The 19,198-nt window shown below is 35.6% G+C and overlaps 1 protein-coding gene across 2 annotated transcripts in view; it reads left to right on the top strand.

Moving 5' to 3' along the window:
• Window positions 1-16,936, top strand: part of kif3ca (kinesin family member 3Ca) — a 36,671-nt gene extending 19,735 nt beyond the window's left edge. Inside the window, exons 2-9 of one of the 2 annotated variants that reach the window (XM_030128997.1) lie at window positions 9,832-9,933; window positions 10,028-10,150; window positions 10,356-10,364; window positions 11,620-11,738; window positions 13,897-14,013; window positions 14,223-14,331; window positions 15,703-15,848; window positions 16,103-16,936. In XM_030128997.1, the coding sequence (XP_029984857.1) occupies window positions 9,832-9,933; window positions 10,028-10,150; window positions 10,356-10,364; window positions 11,620-11,738; window positions 13,897-14,013; window positions 14,223-14,331; window positions 15,703-15,848; window positions 16,103-16,190 (813 nt within the window). In that variant the 3' untranslated portion in view covers window positions 16,191-16,936. The remainder of the gene's footprint in view (window positions 1-9,831; window positions 9,934-10,027; window positions 10,151-10,355; window positions 10,365-11,619; window positions 11,739-13,896; window positions 14,014-14,222; window positions 14,332-15,702; window positions 15,849-16,102) is intronic. The other variant, XM_030128999.1, reaches the window with a different exon arrangement.
• Window positions 16,937-19,198: the final 2,262 nt, after the last annotated feature.

The following is a 19,198-nucleotide window of genomic DNA, read 5'->3' as shown; positions in this document are numbered from 1 at the left end:
AGATTTTTAGAGGTAGTCTGGTTGAGGTCACTGACCATGAGTGATTAAGTTTGACTCTTGGACCTTTGTTGCATGTTATCAGTCACCTTTTCCTATTGTTTATATTGTTGTTCTATTGCAAAATGCCATAAAATAAATACCATAAAAGCATAAAACTAACATCATTATGCAAAAAGTAGTATTTTATGATTGAGCTTCATACCACACTGTATATTTAACTGTTTATAGAGTAAATTTCCTTCTCTATTTTGCTAATTTTCTCTCTTATGTTATGTGCTAAAGTACTTGTACTATGAAAATCAAGGTTTTTATTTATATTTTTAGTATTTGCACAGGCACACATGTACAGAATATATGCACATATGTATGTATCTGCTTCATAACATACTCTGAGCACACACTCACAGACATTGTATGTCTGTATGGATAGAATGACTGTGTTTCCTGTTTATAAGGCTGCCTTCCTGTCTAATTAGAGGAGGAAAAGTCTGGACGGACAGAGGGAGGCCCGTGTGTGTTGTTTGTCTTTGTGTAGTCTTGCATTTCTGACATCATGGGGAATTCATGCACCCTTAACATAAGGAGTCTCCAGGAAAGTAATGATAGTTGATGTAATATCCCCTAAACCCAGGGAAACACACCATTTTTGTGTGTTTGTGTTTGCTTGTGCATATCGCTGCCCTCCATCTTTCAGCACAGGAGGCTCAGGCACTGAAATATTGATGAATCAATTCTGTTTGTGTCTGTGTGTCTGTTTTAGTTTGTGTGTCTATGTGAGGTTAAAGCCTGTGTGTATGTGAAGGAAACAGACACAAAGAGACCAAAAATGTCTCCACTTAAATGTCACATTTGTTATTTTTCTTCATATAGAAGTTGAAGTAATTGTGTTTGATGGGACAGTAGAAACAATATCATCACACTAACGTAACTTCTGTAGCCTCATAAAATATACAGAACAATTACACACATATGAATAATTAATTAAAGCATTTTATTCAAGCTGCGTAAAGGTCTCAATGCTCAAAAAACCTCCAAATAATAGTTTACATCTTAGCCTGAAAAAAGAAAGACTAAATCTTTCCATTACGCAAATATAGGGTTGAACTTATGTGTTGTAATATCAGTTATGTTTAATGGACCTGGACAAAGTGTAGAATCACACATTATATGACATTATATTTAGGAAGCTTTCACATGTTACTTAATAAAGGCTCATTAGATTTTGCAAGTGTTATTTTTTACACAGTGAATTTGTACATTTCTTCCCATAGTGTATGTTACATGTCAAAGTGAGTTATCCTTACACATCTTAACCTTTAAGATTACTATTATCTCAAATTTTTAATTATGGAAGAATCTAAAATATTTATTTATTTTTTTATGGGACTGCTGTTTATACCAGTTCAAAATTCAAGATTCAAGATTTTTATTTGTCACATGTGCAGGGACACTCACAGTGAAATGAAGTTGCAACAAGCACCCCTGTGCAAACTGTGCTTAAGCATAGAAGATAAAATATACATAAAATATAGTGTGAAATATAAAATGTACAAATACACCTGTAAACGTTCAGTGTAAGCAGCAGCAATATGTTGCAATATATGCGACTGGAAAGCAGATTTAAATTTTTTTCCCCCTTTCTTCCTCATTTGTGTGTTCAGCTGAATATTCACTGTGTCTGAACTGAAACTTAACACTATTACGGTGTGTTTTGTTTTTGTGTCTTCATTCAGTTAAGTTTGATGTGTGGATGTGTTTGAGGTTAATCTGTCATCTCTGGGCTTGTTCGGATGTTTCTTACTGGATTTACTTCATGTTTGTTAGAGGAAGCCGATGACTGACAGATAGTAACAGTAATAGTGATTCAAGCTTTAAGATGTGGCTCTAAATGGTTTGTGTATCGACCCATAGTGATGTGAAACCGCTTCTCAGGGACGGCCTGACCTTTCTTCTGTTTCGTCCTGCTCAGTGTCTCTTTCTTGTCTTTTTCTTTTCACTTCCCGCTCTCTTCTCATCTGTCTCCATCTCTTCCCTGTATGCTTTCCATCTCTGTGTCGCACACACGAGACCTGTTGTCGTCATATTGTATTTATAGCCATGTTGCTCCCAGCAGGCTATGCTCTCGCTGTGATTGGCTGGATGAGGCGGATTAGCTAGCTCAATACCCACCACTTCCCATTCTCTTCACTTTCCCATCAGGAAATGGATCAGTCACAGCCAAAAGAATGTGTGCATGCACTTATGGGCAGATTATACACGCACTCTGGCACATACATGCACTCACAAGCACTAGGAGAAGAGTAATGCATTTATGAGTGCAGTGTTTTCCTTAGTCCCTTTAAGGAAAGTCTGCATCTTGAAACTATAAAAACGGATATTTTTATTGTGATAACGTTATTAACATTCAAAGTTATGATTTAAATAATAAATTAAGAGCAGCCAGTCTTCATAAAAACCACCAAAACCTGACTTTATGATTTTTATATCATAAATACCCCACAAACATTGTCAAAGACTAATCATTTATTTGCAAATAAAAAACACAACATTAAATGTAATCACAAACACATCCTGTGTACAAAAATGTAGGGTCTACATTGGAATCGGGGGAATATTTTACACTTTTCTAACCTTGTTTTTGTCCTCTAGTTTGTGCACCCAAATTATTCTTCATTACTATCATGTTTAATTAGTTGTGTAAACTGACAGCCTTCAGGTCTGCTGAAAGTAAAGTTGTTTTTTTTGCCCTGAGGTTTACCTTTCAGGCTACATGAAGGCACCAAATGCGAGTCTGCAGGCACATCTCAGGGCATTAAAAAGCCCCTTTTCAAAGTTTTTCAGGTAAAATGTTTGAGAATATCGTAACATATAGGTAAGTAATGATGTGTAGACTCGCTGACGGTTTATTAAAAAAATTCCTTCTTTTATAAGGCATTTCTGTGCCTGTATGTGACAGAACTTGTACTAATGTACTCAACAAAGATGCAGCAAATGATCCAGCCAGCTGGGAACTGAACCAGGGACTATGTGATATTAATCAATAGCTATCACATTTCATCATATTTAAACAACACTAAAATGCATCTGAACAGGCACATTAAGATGGAACATTATAGGAGTTTGATGTGTTAATACCTGTCATCATTCATGTCTAATGAGGTATTAAAAAAGAACTTGATTAACCCAGTAATTCATGCATCTCACAAATCAAAATAACAGGCTAAAACTAAAAGTTTATTTCCCTTCTTTCCATATTTGCCTGTAACAAGAGTGGATGCTCCCACATTAGACTTTTATCCACTACATGCTGTCTCATCTTGTAGTTTGACATCAGTGCTTCTTTTCACACACAGAAGTCTCTCTATGTTGGCATTAGGAAAACTCAATATACTGCCTTTACCTGTTTACGCGGATCCTAAACTTAGCACAGTGTAATTTACTGTAGCCCTCAAAGACTGGAAGTGGATGAAAAACTAAGATGTAGTGGAGTGGAAGCATATAAATGCCTAAAAATACCTACAAATGTGTATAGAACAGAGTTATGTTCTGCCAATGAATTTTTCTTTACATTAACTGCATTGAATTTCAAGTTATAGGATATTTTAACCCTTGAAGAACAGTCACTGGTGATCAAACACTTGCACCCGTGTAAAATGTTTCATAACCCTAAACCACTAATCCTGTCAATACATTGAAATTATTCAGGTAGAATAGAGAAGTGTCTTTTTTTGGATGTTCAGAGACTCACACTGAATATGGAAACAGCATTGATTCACCATTAAAACCCATGTAGTTAGAAAAACAGTTGTTTTTAAGTTCAGTTAAGGATTTTTTTTTTTTTTTTTTGGAAACATCACTTTTTCCTTAGTTTTCTCAGTTTTGATGTAATACCGTTAGAATTTACTTTGAGTCTATATAGACACCTACATGATCAGGAAATTAAACAGGAAAATACCTGATTTTACCAAAAAAATGCTAAATGCAGAGGATAATATAACTAGTTGGAAGTTAAATAATACAATCTTAAAGCACAAACAGCATTTTAATGCCATTTAAGCATGAAACATTATTTGCAGAAAAGTGGTTTCACAAGCTTTAACTTTGGAAATAATTTTTCTGTGATGGAGTTAGAAGAGTTGTCATTTTAACATTATTTCACATTCCAAACTTTTTGTGGAATAACTGTATTTTATGCAAATTAACCCTTTCATGCACGAATTATGAGAACCTTAATCAGAATTTTTCCCTGAGTGTTTTTATTCCTCTGTAGGCATGAAAAAAACAATGCGACTGAAAATTTTCTTCTGAAAAATAAATTTAAAAATTACTAAAATACAAATGCAAAAACAATTTGAAAAAATACATATAAAAAAATTATATTGAAAAAAATAAATCTTATGAACCTATTTTTCATGAAGTTGCAAAAATATCCACTCAGCTGGACACCACACGTTTAATTTTTGACGCACAAAAACATGTATTTACTGATAAATTGTGTGAAAACTATGGGGGGGGGCTTGTGATTCTGGGGGTTTATGCTCAGGGGAGATCTACATAATGTTACCAATTCATGTCAGAAAAAATATGTTGTGTCTTAAAACTTTAATAAAGATATGTGTAAAAAAACAAAACAAAAAACAACAGAAAGAACAACAAAATACGTGAATACACAAGAGAACAACTGTAGAATAGCTGTCCACTGTAGTGACCAGTATACATGAAAGGGTTAAATAATTGATAAATTGTTGAACTTGTATTTACCCAGATAAGAAAGGCCAAGAAAACACACCATTACATTAAAACTGGTCTAATAAAGCATGACAAAAAGACACATTAAAACTCACATCAGACAAAATCGGCTTAGAAGTAACAAAAAACCAACTCTTGAACAGCTTTTTCATGAGAGTTTTGTCATTATGGAAAGAGTGAAGTGTTTTATAGTGATTTACACCTGGGGTTGGCAGGATCCTTGAACTACATGCTGACTTAGAGAGAAAATCTGATGTCCTGATAGTGAGCATGTGCACAGAAACAGAATAATGACTTGAGTTAGAAATGAGTCGTTTGTCATGAGATTGAAGGTCGTTTGGACTCGCTGAGTCATTGCTCTTGATTCATGAAACCCTAGTGACGCACAGAGGAGAAAAATCATGACTCAGGTAGCATTCATCACCATGTTTCATCAAAACCAACACAGGCAGTGAAGTTTTAATTGTTTTTAAGTTCCAGGCCTTTCATAATGTGTATGGTGCAACCTGTAGAGAAGGATTTATATCTATGTTACTGTCAGATAAGGAGGGGGAGGAGATGTGTGAGAAAAACAGCAGCAGAAAACCTCTGACATGAATCAGCCCTTTAATGAAGCTGAAAGACTATGACAAAACACAAAGAGCAGAAGAGCAGACAGTCACACACATGCACACAAAACACAAAGACCGGCGGAAACAAAGAGGCTTTCTGTAAAGACCTGCAGCAGACGCTCATCTCTGAAGGACTCCACTGTACTCTCGGCATGAGTTTAAGTCTGTGTGTGGGTTTTGTCTTCATACAATCACGTGGACAGTGTAGTATGTGTATAGGATGTACAGGCCTGCGCACAGTTACAGGAATGTGGTCCATACAAAGTGGCTGTGGCCCCTCGCTGCCCTTCTTTAGGCCCCTTTTCTCTTTCTTTTCCCATCTCCTCCACACATTTTCTCCCTCTATGTCCCCTTTTCTCTCTCTATACTGTGTCTTCTCTGCGCTCATTTTATATTTGTGCCCTCAGGACGCCCATTAGTTTTGTCATAAAGCGGCAATGTGTGGTTATGTGCATCTCCATGGTAACCAGAGACGCCGTACCCAGAGGCATGAAATGTTGTCAGTTTTGTATGTCCTAAAATATGCACTGTGAATTATATTATACAAGATTAAAGTAATAGCAACAGTCTGTGTCTGCTGGTGTGGTATGTTTAAATTGATAAATTAGTAAAAGACTGTAGCATAAAAGATGGAAAAGCAACTTGACAGTGGACATTTTTATCAAGGATTCAGTCTTGGTTTCACATATAACCTCAAAAGACCTTGGAAATAGGAGTCATGGTTCTGTCCATCATAAAGAACTGACATCTAGACATGCACGGCACATGGAGGAATATATTGTGCAATCACACTGGTCAATTTTGAGTTAGCAAGATGATTTGCAATTAATAAACCTTCCAGCTGCCACCACATTAATCTGAGAGTAAGTGGGGCTTCATCTGACTGTCCAAATGTTTATAATGTGAATGCATTTTACATGCAAATACAATAATTTTTCTTATTTATCATGTTTAAGCCAGACTTTTGTGACATTGTGATGACCATTTTTTGTTCTATTTTTGGTCTCAGCCACCTTCAGAGGGAAATATTTGGTTCTTTAGTTGCTCGAAGGTATAGAGGCATTATCTAAATGCAATGTGTGAACTTTTTTATCAAGATTTCAGCCTTGGTTTCACATCCATACTCTAGAACAGGGGTGTCAAACTCAATTTTAACCAGTAAAATTATAATATAATGATATATAAATAATGTCAACTCCAAACTTTTCTCTATGTTTTAGGGTGAAAAAAGTAAAATTATATATGAAAATATTTGCTTCTACAAACTATCTTTTCAAATAATGTGAATAATATGAACAAACTGAAAAAAATGTGTAATTTTGACAATATTATGCTTCACTATCATATCATATCGTATCATATCGTATCATATCGTATCATATCATATCATATCATATCATATCATATCATTTACACATGTACCTTATAACTTACAGATCACAGTGGATCCACAAATACACAAAACATTTAGTAACAGGTGGAATATTATTAAGATTGCACTTACTTCTCTTAAGACATTTCAGGTTCATATTTGTTCAGGTTATTCAGATATTTTTGCAATATTATACTTTGTTTTAGTGTTAATAGCTGAAAACATTTACATTTACAAAGAGAAAAAGTTGGAGCATTTATAGGTTATTATGACCCACTTGAGGTTGAATTGGTCTGAATGTGGAACCTGAACTAAAATGATTATTAATATCTTAGTGTAATTTTTGCATTTCACAAATTCATCCCAAGGGCCGGACTGGACCCTTTGGCGGGCTGGATTTGGCCCCTGGGCCGCGTGTTTGACACCTGTGTTCTAGAAGAATAATAGGAGCCATGTTTTTGTCCATCACAGAGAATTAAATCCCAGCATTAACTAGACCTGCATGATACATAGAAGAATACACTGACTGTGCAATAACATTAGTCACTTTTGAGTCATCAATATGACTTGTAATAAAGAAATGAGACCTCCACTTGCCCCCAAATTGCCAATAGTTACTCTGTGGGTAAACAGCCAGCTGAGCCTCCATCTGACTGACCAAATGTTCATAATCTGAAAGCCTGTCACATGTAAATATATATATTTTTTACATTTTTTACATTTAATCCATAGTGTTGCAATGAATTTATCACACCCTTCCATATTGTGATGACCATTCTTTGTTCTGTTTTTGGTTTCAACCACCTCCATAGGGAAATATTTGGCTCTTTAGCTGTGAATTGCTACTGAAATATTTGTTTTTGTGTACCATTTGTTGCTATAATGCTCTACAAAGCTGAGGGAAAAACACTATGGGTATGAGAAGATAGAAAAGTGCTATCTAAATGCTGTCTGATGACCATCCACTGTTAGAATATTGATTTCAGCCACTTTAAAATCTGTCAGGCCACTTCAGAACAGCACAAATTTTCAACTATAGGTTGTTTGATGTTATTTGAAGTTTGGTTTAATCTACAACTTGTTGTGTCTGTGCATTAGTCTGAAAAACACCAACATAAAGATTATAGATACAGACAAATACAAAGGGAGTGTGAAGGTCTTCAGACAGAAAATAAAACCAGCAGTGTGAAAATATTTCAAACATGCTCCTTTTAACCCATAAAGACTCAAACATCTACTGATCTAAACTGTGTAATACCTGTTGATCCACTAATTCTATCAGTCCATGTCAATAATTGATGTAAAATACAGTTATTCATCTTTTCATGGACCCATTTGGATGTTAAGAGGCTCTGTAGTTACCATGGAAACACCGTCATCTTCTACAACATTGATTCACCAGTTAAACCCATGGAGTTCGATAAATGACAGTGGATGGAGACACAGGGTTTATGTTCAGTTAATGAGAGATTTGCTGAAAAAGTCACTTTTTCTTCAATTTTCTCTGTTTCTGATATAATAACCCTGAACTTTAATGTGAGCTTTTATGAACATCTACATAATTAGTTAATTAAATGTAGGAAAATACTTAATAATGTTACAATAAATGATGATAAGTCACTTAAAAAAGGTCAGATATTGGGAAAAATTCCTTTGGGAACTGACACAAAAGTAACCCTGGGTCCTTATGGGTTAATATGGAGTCATTTGTCAAGAGCAGAGTCATTTAAACAAATAAAAGTTATTTTATTATTTTATCATTAACATGCAGACTGTTCCAGATAGTTGTAATAAATAATACAAATGTAATTGTAAATTTCATGACTTTACAAAGTGTGAGGTCTGAAGTGCGGTCAGGTTTCAGCAGAGCTCAGCTGGTTGTTGCATGGTGTCATCATTACAATGTTAAGCCGCCCATTTCCAGCTTCATCAGCACAATGTCTGCACTGACTGCAGCCGTCCACACACACACACACACACACACACACACACACACACACACACACACACACACACACACACACACACACACACACACACACACACACACACAGACATGCAATGTTAAATGTCCAAATGAACTCAGCCTGACCTTAAGAGCTTCAAAGCAAAGAAAGAATACTTAGCTATTGTCCTCGGCGAAACTTTTAGACTCATTTTATGGTGAACTTTTGACTTTTCAGTAGCAAAATGTAGATATTTTGCAGTGCAATACATCTCAGTTATCACTTTAACTTCTAAAGACTTAAAATGTGCTGACATAATCTTGAATTTTCATATTAAATTGTCAAAATGGACTATTTTAGACATTACTATGTGAACAACCCCCAGAAGCATAAAAGTATAACACATGCATTAACCCATAAAGACCCAAACAGCCACTGGCAACCAAATCATCTACTGATCTAAACTGTTTAATACCTGCTGATCCATTAATCTGATCAATACATGTAAATAATTGGTGTAAAATGCAGTTTGTCATATTTTCAGGGTCAGAAATGATCCATTTGGACATTCAGAGGCTCTGTGGTGAACGTGGAAACACCGTCATCTTCTACAACGTTAATTCACCTCACCAGTAAAACCAAATGACAGTGGATGGACACACTTGTTTTTATGTTCAGTTAATGGTATATTTTGCCGAAAGAGTCACATTTTCTCCAGTTTTCTCTGTTTTTGATGTAATAACCTTTGAATTTACTCTGAGTTTTTATGAACATCTACATGATCAGTGAATTAAATACAGGAAAATACATGATGTACACTGAAAAATGCTAAATATAGAGGATAATATTGGAATAAATGGTGATAGATTACTAAAGAAAGGTTAAATATAGAGGAAAAAAATCATTTGGGGACTGACACAGAAGTAGCACTAGGTCTTTATGGGTTAAAACTTGATTTGCTGATGAAGATTTGAGTCATCATGAGAAGTACTACTTGTATATTTGATAGTTTACTTCTGTATGACCTGGATGTTTAAAACTACATCTATGTTTGTATTAAATGTTCAATGTTTTAGTCACTCATTCTTCCACAGGACATGGATTTTTGACACTGTTACAAAAATACTGATTCAGTCATTGTTTGTTTTTGCAGGCAATGGAAAGCAAGCTGCTGGTTGGTGGAAAAAACATCATGGATCACACCAATGAGCAGCAGAAGATGCTGGAGCTGAAAAGGCAGGAGATTGCAGAGCAGGTAAGACTTAACTGTACAATGTATTCAGATATAACGAATTGGTTTTACATGTGTAATAAGCTGTACAGACATGAGTTTTTACTTGTGCCTCCAGACTCGTAAGGAGAGGGAGATGCAGCAGCAAATGTTGGTTCAAGACGAGGAGACATTGGAACTGAGAGAGACTTTCACTTCTCTGCAGCAGGAGGTGGAGGCAAAGACAAAGAAACTCAAAAAGGTAAAATATTCACTTTATTTACATGCACACAGGAATCACATGAACAGAAATGAGGCATAAAAAAGATGTGGATATACATGCAAACACACACGTTCCTTTTTTGTCCTAATCTCAGTATGTCCCTCTTTACCCCTTTGACCCCTGACCCTGATCGGACCCCCTGCCTCGGACACTTGCCCTGTTCGGACACACACTTAAATCTCAGTATCTGAAGGTTTGTCCTGCCGTCCCCTCCTCCTTCATCGCCCTTTCATTTTCTTTCATGGGTTTTTTCGAACTCCGTCGCTAACCTTCTGGATCTGATTCCTCAGGATTCTCCCCGTTACTCATTTTAAATCGAATGCACTCTTTTTGAAACCTTCCAAGCTCTTCTCACCTCCCGGTTCGTTGCTCTGGCCCCACCAGCAGGACTAACCCTTTGTGTGTGTGTGTGTGTGTGTGTGTGTGTGTGTATGTGGATAACAATGTGACTAATGATCCTGTGTTGATCTTTGCTCCCTTCATGTTCTAACTCAGCAAGTGTGTCATCCACACGTCTCCCCTGCATGGTGTCACTGAAGCAAGAAAAGATGGAAATGAAGAGATAATTAACCTCAGATCTTCAGTTTTGACTGACTGCACTCAGTCACTGTTGTCACTGAATGAAGCAGTAGCTTTTGGCAGCGATGATTTTAACTCTCAAAGATCCAAACAGCTGCTGACATCTACTGATCTAAAATGCTTAATAACTTCTCAACCACTAATCCTAGCAATACATTGAAATAATTCAGTAAAATGGAGTTTGTCAGCCTTTAGCAATATCAGAAGTGTCGTTTTTAGACTTTCAGAGATGCCATAGTGAACATGTAAATGCTTTTTTCCTCTACAACGCTGAATCACCCATGTAGTTTGACAAAAGACTGGACATTTTGAGAAGAAAAGGCCCTTTTTTCTGCTTTCTCTGTTTTTTTGTTACATTTTCTCTAGCTCTTACTATAAAATTAGTGAACTAAATATAGGAAAATGCCTGATTTTTGCTGAAAAATGCAGAATGCAGAGAAATTATTATGATAAATGGTGACAAATCACTAAGGAAAGGCTAAATGTAGAGGAAAATTCATGCAAAAGTTGCCCAAAAAATAGCTGCAAATATACAGCAAAGTCATCTTCTAAACTAACTAAACTGGGTACAAGGTTACTCAGAGGCCAAACCAGCAGAATAAGTCAATAATAAATAATGTGAAGGCTTAGAAAGGTAGAGAAAAGAGGAGGAATAAGCTGAGAGGGCTCCTATGTTTCCACACTCCTATTGGCAGGCCATTCCCCCAGACACCAGTGCCTCCAGTGCTGTTGCTACGGGCAACCGAGCTGCAGCCAGTTGGAAACCAGTTTATTAGTGACTGCTCTGCAATGGGAGACTTCTCAGTTTCTCACTCTGTTTCTCTCTCTCTCTCTCTCTCTCTCTCTCTCCATGTCTCGCTGTGCTGTAGCTGTATGCCAAACTCCAGTGCATCAAAGCGGAGATCCAGGACGTTAACGACGAGCACGTGAGGAGCCGACAGGAGCTGGAACAGACTCAGAACGAGCTCACCAGAGAACTCAAGTTCAAGTGAGTTAAACGAAATACACAAAATAGAATCAGCACAGTCAGCTGAAGTCACACATTAGGTCTGCAAACGTGACTCATCAGAAACATACATGCTTCTTATTTACTGAAAACACTGAAACATGCCGCTTATACAGGACTGACCTATATCTATATGTTTCCTGACACTGTTGAATGTAATTTTCAGTGAGTAATGCATTTTAAATACTTAAGATTAGTTCAATTTTGGCCTTAGAGGTTTTTAGAGTGATTAAATGAGCAACTTGTTAGAAACTAAATTCATTATATTCAGTATCTACACTGATAATTCGTTAGGGTATTTTTTTTTATTAGGAAAAAATGTCAATACTCAGATTCCATAAATATGATTATTTTCTGGTTTCTTTCCTCCTCTGTGACAGTAAACTGAAAATCTCTGAGCTGTGACCAAATGACATTTGAGGACATCATACTGGGTTTTGGGAAATCCTTTTTGACAACTCAGTCATACTCAAAGGCAGTCAAACCATTTTAATCAGTTTCAGTTGACTATGTACACTGTGTTTTCTTACACATTTATGGTAAAAAGAAGGAATACAAATCATGAAAATATAAGTAGATGAGTAATATAATAACACTGGTCCACATTTTTTTAGAAATGATTTGCTTCAGACATTAAATGTGCTAAATGTTACGTATTTTAATAAGATTAATTGGAAAATAAATGACAAAAGTGCCGGTTTACTGATGTTTTCAAGGTATATAATTAAGTGTTATTACACATATATACTGGTTTATGTACATTTATATAATAGTTTTATAAATCTTTCACTAAATAGAACCTGTAAAGTGAATGTATTCTAATGTGCAGATAGTGTTTTGAAGTAGATCTTGTAGCTCTGAGACAAATATTCCTTTTGAGTCAAACCCATTCTCTCATTAATTCTTGAATTTCACATTTTGACCCAAGGCTGCATCTTGGAAAGTTCAGTCAACCAACATTTTTGACTTGATTTTTCTTTATCAGTGACTCTCATGTGGTAAAATTTCATTACTTTTAGTCTGGAAGCATTTTCCTTGTAGACCAGTGTAATAGGAATCATCAACAAAATTAAATATGAGTTTTTTGTGAAGTGAGGAATCCGTTTATCTGGATTTGAGTGAGTAGATTAATACACTTTGGATAACCTATTAATAAAGGTTATTTCATTAAAAAAAAAAAAAAAAAGTTTAACGACAACAGTATAAACAGATGTATAAGAGGTAACACGTATGAATACAAATGAATCTAACATCATATCAGCCCACTGTGGAGAAGACAAGACAGTTTTCCAAGCTTCAGTACTGAGTGCTGGAGTATTGCAGCACACATCTGACTGAATCTGATCAATAATTGGTAATTACAGCTATCAATCACATATTTGACCCTCCCAACTGTCTGAGCACAGATTTCTTGCAAACATCTGTTTTTCCTCCTGAACTGCAATATTCTAAAAGGTATTGAATATTGTCAGTGATGCTAAAAGATACTGCAGCTCTAAAATCAGTAGAGTGTTATTTTAGCAGACAATTATTCGTTTTTCCAAAGTATTATAATACAGTGAATATCAGTAAACAACGATGAAAATAAAAGTATGTGAATTTACAGACTTTTTGTTTTCTCTAAAGTGCTTTTTTATGCCTTGGGACCATCTTACAACAAAAATGGCACCAGAAAATAACACTTTATACCCTGTATTTCAGAATTAGATGGGTGAAAAATAAATAATAATGCACATTTTCTGATTAATCATAACTGTTTGCATGTTGAATCTGTCATAATTAACCATTTTGCACATACAGTTAAATGTGTGATGCCCTAAAATGTCATAGTTATAGTACATACGTAATAGAAAGTATTCTGATGATGTTATAAATGTGAGTGATTTCTTCCTATTTACACTATAATTAAATATATTAACACATGCTTTATGTTCTCAATGCATAAAGGTGTTACATGTATTCTGATACTCAACACTGCTGCCATGATAAGAAAAAAGAGAAAGACCCCTGTTTATAAATATATGAATTTTGGTGAAAGAGATAGTAGATAAAATATGTAGTTAAGAAGACACTGGCAGCAGAGTTCAGAGTTGTTTTGTTGTGTTCTGACCTTAAATGAAACCGTTGTGTCCACATGCAGGTATCTGATCATAGAGAACTTCATCCCTCCAGAGGAGAAGAATAAAATCATGAACAGATTGACCTTTGACCCTGAGGAGGATCAGTGGAAGTTCCAGCCTCTTGTTCCGACTGAAAGGTCAGCATGAGTCTTAATGTCAGGATTCACATTTCATCACTTTCGCAGCGTGCTGAGGGTGATGTCACATGGCGAACGTGACCGATAAACATCTTGAATTGAACACATTTTCAGCTGGAGTCTCATGAGGAGACATTGAACTGTTTTCAGAATTGATTTCTGTTTGGTTTTGTGTGTTTCTCATTGATTGGTTTTCTTCCTTTTTTCAGTAAATCCTCGCAGATGAAGAAAAGGCCAGCCTCGGCGGTCGGATACAAACGCCCCATCAGCCAGTACGCCAGGGTTGCCATAGCGATGGGACCTCATTCAAGATACAGGGTGAGCGTAAATGTGATGTTACTGAGTCTGTACATTGAATTCCAATGACTTATAGATTAATACACGTGATTACAACAGAAACTCAAGGACAATGTGTCTGTATTTCAACATTGACTTAAGTGTTGAACACAGTGCCTTCTTTTACCTTTAATCCTATGAGGATTTTTCTTTTTTATTGATTTTAACTGAGTAGCTTTGCAATTTTAGCAAAACAGTTACTACAAAGATACCATTCTGAGCATCAGAAATGGGTAAAGACCAGTCTTTAATTACAGCATAATTGAATTAGTATTATTTTCCCTCCATGTGATATGATATTTTTGTATTTTTATGTCTCATCATGGTGATTATTTTTGTTAATAGAACTTTGGAAATGGAAAAGACAGGGCATGTTTTGAGGCACTAAGTCAGATTTTAATAAATAAAAAGACGGGGTCAGAAGCTTATGGGCAAAATGCTAATTTCTCTCAAACAACGATTCACATTTACTCTAATCAATATCTTGTCTTTGAATATTTTAAGACCGACTCCAGTTAAGTTGTCCAGCCTTTCCACTACAAAGTCCTTTGTAGGAGATGGTGAAAGTCATTTTTTATTTCAGATTGTTCATTTCCTGTCTTTCTCTTCTGTCTTCCTCTCTTTTGTTCATCAATAATAAATTAAGAGGCTGTGATTTACAGTGATTTTAGAACAGATAAGGATGAATTCCATACACAACATAGTGCTATGTATCTATGGCAAAGTTTTACAAAATAACCACGCATTACAAAATATTAAAAAATAAAATACCACACAGACACAGTAGAAAACATGCTTGAGGATTGGAGTAACATTTAACATTTCTATCAATATATGCATTAATAGTGCAGTGGATATGTAGGTTTTAATAGCACAATACCAGAAACAAACATCTATTTTCTCACTTTCCCCCTCACTAATTTCCATGTCTTCTTTTATTTTCATTATATTCTTTGGTACATATTGACATAATGCAGTCACTAAGTTGCTTTATTTAACGTTATTTATTTTATTTATTACTTCAAACACAACTCAGCCACTCATAATGAATAGTCACTACTTTCTTGCAGCCTTGTTTCCATTTTCACATCTAAATAAATGCATATAATTTTCCCCAAATGTACTTGTTATTGTATGTCTTGATATCGCCAGTAATTGTCCAGTTCTTCAAGCATTTATTATAGTTGGAATTGTAAAAGCAGCTTAGTTTTCTGCTTTCTATTTTATTTTTATATGTTTAATGACTTCTTTTCCAGTCTTCTGTTCTACTCGTGCACTTCTGTGCTCCTCTTTGCTGGTTCAGGGCTGTTTTACTATGACATCTCATTTTGGATGCACATTTGTGTTTTTAAGGCTGAGAACATCATGTTTTTGGAGCTGGATATGACTCCTCTGAACACTGCTTCGCTGGATCGCTCTACGGAGGCGGAGCCAAACCAAAGTCCCTCTCAGGACAACTCCCCGACCAAGGACAGAGGAGTGCGGAAGTCTCGCTCCTGGTGAGTCTCGACCTCAGATTGAAAACCTGCTGCTCTTCAGCCTTTATCTGGCTGCTGTACAAGGTTTAGAGTCAGTGCATTTCTAAATGGGATTATTCAGGATTAGCCACACCCTCTGTAGGCGTTCTTAATCTCATGGTTTATCTCTAATTTACTGTAATCTCATCACTGTGGGTCAATCTTATTAACCTGTGTCTAAGTTGTATGTCGCTGCAGAGATTGTCTTCATTTTAATGTCTTTCCTTTTCTTGCAGGTGCCAGACTCAGAAATCCATCACGTCTTCTTCTTCCAATGCTTCCTTGGTGGCGTGTCACACTTCCACTCCCACAGCTGCGCAGTGAAACACTGAAGCTACGGAGAAGAGTTTTTTAAACTGTTATTTATTTTGTTCTTATGCTTTGTCTTCTTTCACTCAGTGATCCTCTATAACACCTCTCAGTGAGGCCTAATGCTGGGATGCAAACACGCACCATCTCCTCCGCTGGATCCTGAGCAGTGATACTTTAATGGAAGGTTAAACAGATGATGATGTGACATGAAACTCAATGACCTGATGAACCTCTGAAACTTTGTAAAACACCATTTTCTCCTGTTCTATGGATGTAAAGACCCACCAACTTCCTGTCTCTGCATGTTTGAGACCAAGAGCCTCGGATCATCCACATAACATTCACCTGGACGCAGTACTGCACTGCCCAGACTGGTGTGTGAGTGTGTGAGTGTGTGTTTGACCTAAAAGCTCACAAACTGCTTGAATTCTACTGTAAGATGTCAGTTTACATACTTCATGTGTTTGAGGGGTTTTTTTGGTGAGGGGGGGGGGGCAGGTTTGATCTACTTTCCTTGAAAAAAGTTTGCTGAAAACTGAATTCATTGTCCACCACTGAAGATCCTGCACTGAGTAAATGTCTGTTTGTGATTTAGAGCAAAGTAGTGAATATGATGAATATAATGTAAAATGGTCAGATGGGGTACTTTGTTGCCTGAATGATGACCTTTATCAAACCTATTCCACTGTCCCTTCACAGTCTGTAATTTATAATAAATGCCTTAAAGTGATATCATTAAAATTAAGACAAAGAGGCAAGACACACTTCAAATCATTACCATGTCATTGGAAAACACAGGTCACTATTAAAATCATGAGGCATAATATACATTTTCAGTCATTAACCCATAAAGACCCAGCGCTACTTTTGTAGCAGTTCCCAAATCAATTTTTCTCTCTATTCATCCTTTCTTAAGTGGTTTACCACCATTTATCATAATATTATCCTGTGTTTTTGCATTTTTTAAATGAAAATCAGGTATTTTACAGTATTTATTTACTGATCATGTACTTTAATCATCATGCTGAGATTACATTTGAGGGTTATTATATCAAAAACAGACAAAACTGAAGAAAAAGTGACTATTTTTAGTAAAATATATCACTAACTGAACACAAACCAAGTATCTCTCATCCACTGTCATCAGTCCAACTCCATGGGTTTTACTGGTGAATCTATGTTGTAGAAGATGACAGTGTTTCCACGGTAACTACGGAGCCTCTGAACATCCAAATGGGTCATATCTGATGACCATGAAAAGATGACAAACTGTATTTTGCACCTATTATTTACATGCATTGATAGGATTAGTGGATCAGCAGGTATTAAACAGTTTAGATCAGTAGCTGGTTTAAGTCAATGATAGATGTTTGGGTCTTTATGGGTTAATATCCAAGGTATTGGTACAAAATTGCAGCTATACAAACAAAGAAATTAATATAATTGTTCATTTTTGACTGATGTAGTTTGGCTGGAGAGATTTCCCAAAGGAGAAGAATTAACTTATATTAAAGGGGCAATTTGTAAGATTAAATCCAACTTTCATCAAACAGTGCCAGTTGATTGGTTGGTTTGTTTAAATCCAGTTTAAGGCTCAGTGGTAAGAAAAGAGCCACAGTAAAATGAAATATCAACACAGTTTGGGATCCTTTTTGGCACAGTTTGGGTTCCCATTTGCTGCACTTATTATATCTTTTTTATTTTCACAGTTTTCAAGGACAAGGTTAATATACCTGGTTTGTTTGCCACATAAAAAGCACCTCCATTTGTCCAAAAACTGGTCTGAACTGCAACAAAGAACTGAAAAAGCAAACACATTACTCAAGTGGCATTTATTTCATCACACTGTTGTTGAATTATTGTTCATTTTTAACATTTTATACCACAAAACATTACAAATTGCCCCTTTAAAATACCTGGAGAACCTAAGTCAAGTTAACATCTACCTAAATTGACTTCATTAAGTATTTTTGTTTAGACAGCAACACAATACAGTGATGTCTTTAACTCAGTATCAAAACTGTTATGTCTTCATACTTGGATGTTCATTTTTAGCCTGAAATATCACCCTTTAAAATCATTAGAAAACAAACATAGCCATTATAATCATGAATTATGATGTATAAAATATAAGTGCATTGGAGGTTTTAGCTAAAATGTTATTGAGAGTATGGTAAACAATAGTAACCATAGAAACTACACTGTTATTTGAATGTCAGAGAGGATTTTTAATCTGTGAAAATCTATGAAAAGTTTGGCTGGAACGATTTCACAGACCTGGATGGGAATTGAATGAGAATGATTATAATCCAAATGTTTGATCTCTTTAGACAAATTAAATCTGCCTGATTTCTATATATAGTACAGAGAGTGTCAGAGATGAAAGAGGCAAAAAAGAACCTTTAATGTTATCCCAAAAATCTTAATAAAGTAGAAAAAACAGCCTGGCAGCTGAGTTCTGCACTGTCTGGAGTCAACCAGTAGATTTCCAGTTCATATAAGTTAAAGGGCATTTGTGATAAGTGCTGCACAACTTGGCAAACAAGTCATAATTAGTTAGTGTGGAAAATATTGTGATTGCCATTTTGAGTTTGCAGCTTGATTATTGACAAAAATCCACAATTTAATAGTGATTTGTATCGATACTTTTCAACTCAAACAACTTAAACAAATGCAAAAACACACAAAAACAAAAAAAAATTGAAATTTAATAGCATCTGCTTTGCCTTTTTTCTCTTTAATATGCAACCTCTCTTGCGATTACATACAATAATTGCACAGATAGATGTGATTGGATTAATTGCAGTAATCTATGTGTGATAAAATGAAGGTGCGTGATATTTTCGTGATTGCACAATATGCTGCTTCAAATATTCAATTAAACCAAACAGGAAGGACATAAGATAAGATGATCCACTGGGGAAAATGATTAAAAAATATATAATATTTACTGCTAAAATGATGTGGAGTGGAAGCATTAAGTAATAGAAAATGTTAATACTGTATATTGACAATGTCTG

This window comes from Sphaeramia orbicularis, chromosome 24 (genome assembly GCF_902148855.1).
Source record: "Sphaeramia orbicularis chromosome 24, fSphaOr1.1, whole genome shotgun sequence".
Taxonomy (NCBI): domain Eukaryota; kingdom Metazoa; phylum Chordata; class Actinopteri; order Kurtiformes; family Apogonidae; genus Sphaeramia; species Sphaeramia orbicularis.
This window is presented reverse-complemented; position numbering and strand designations above follow the sequence as displayed.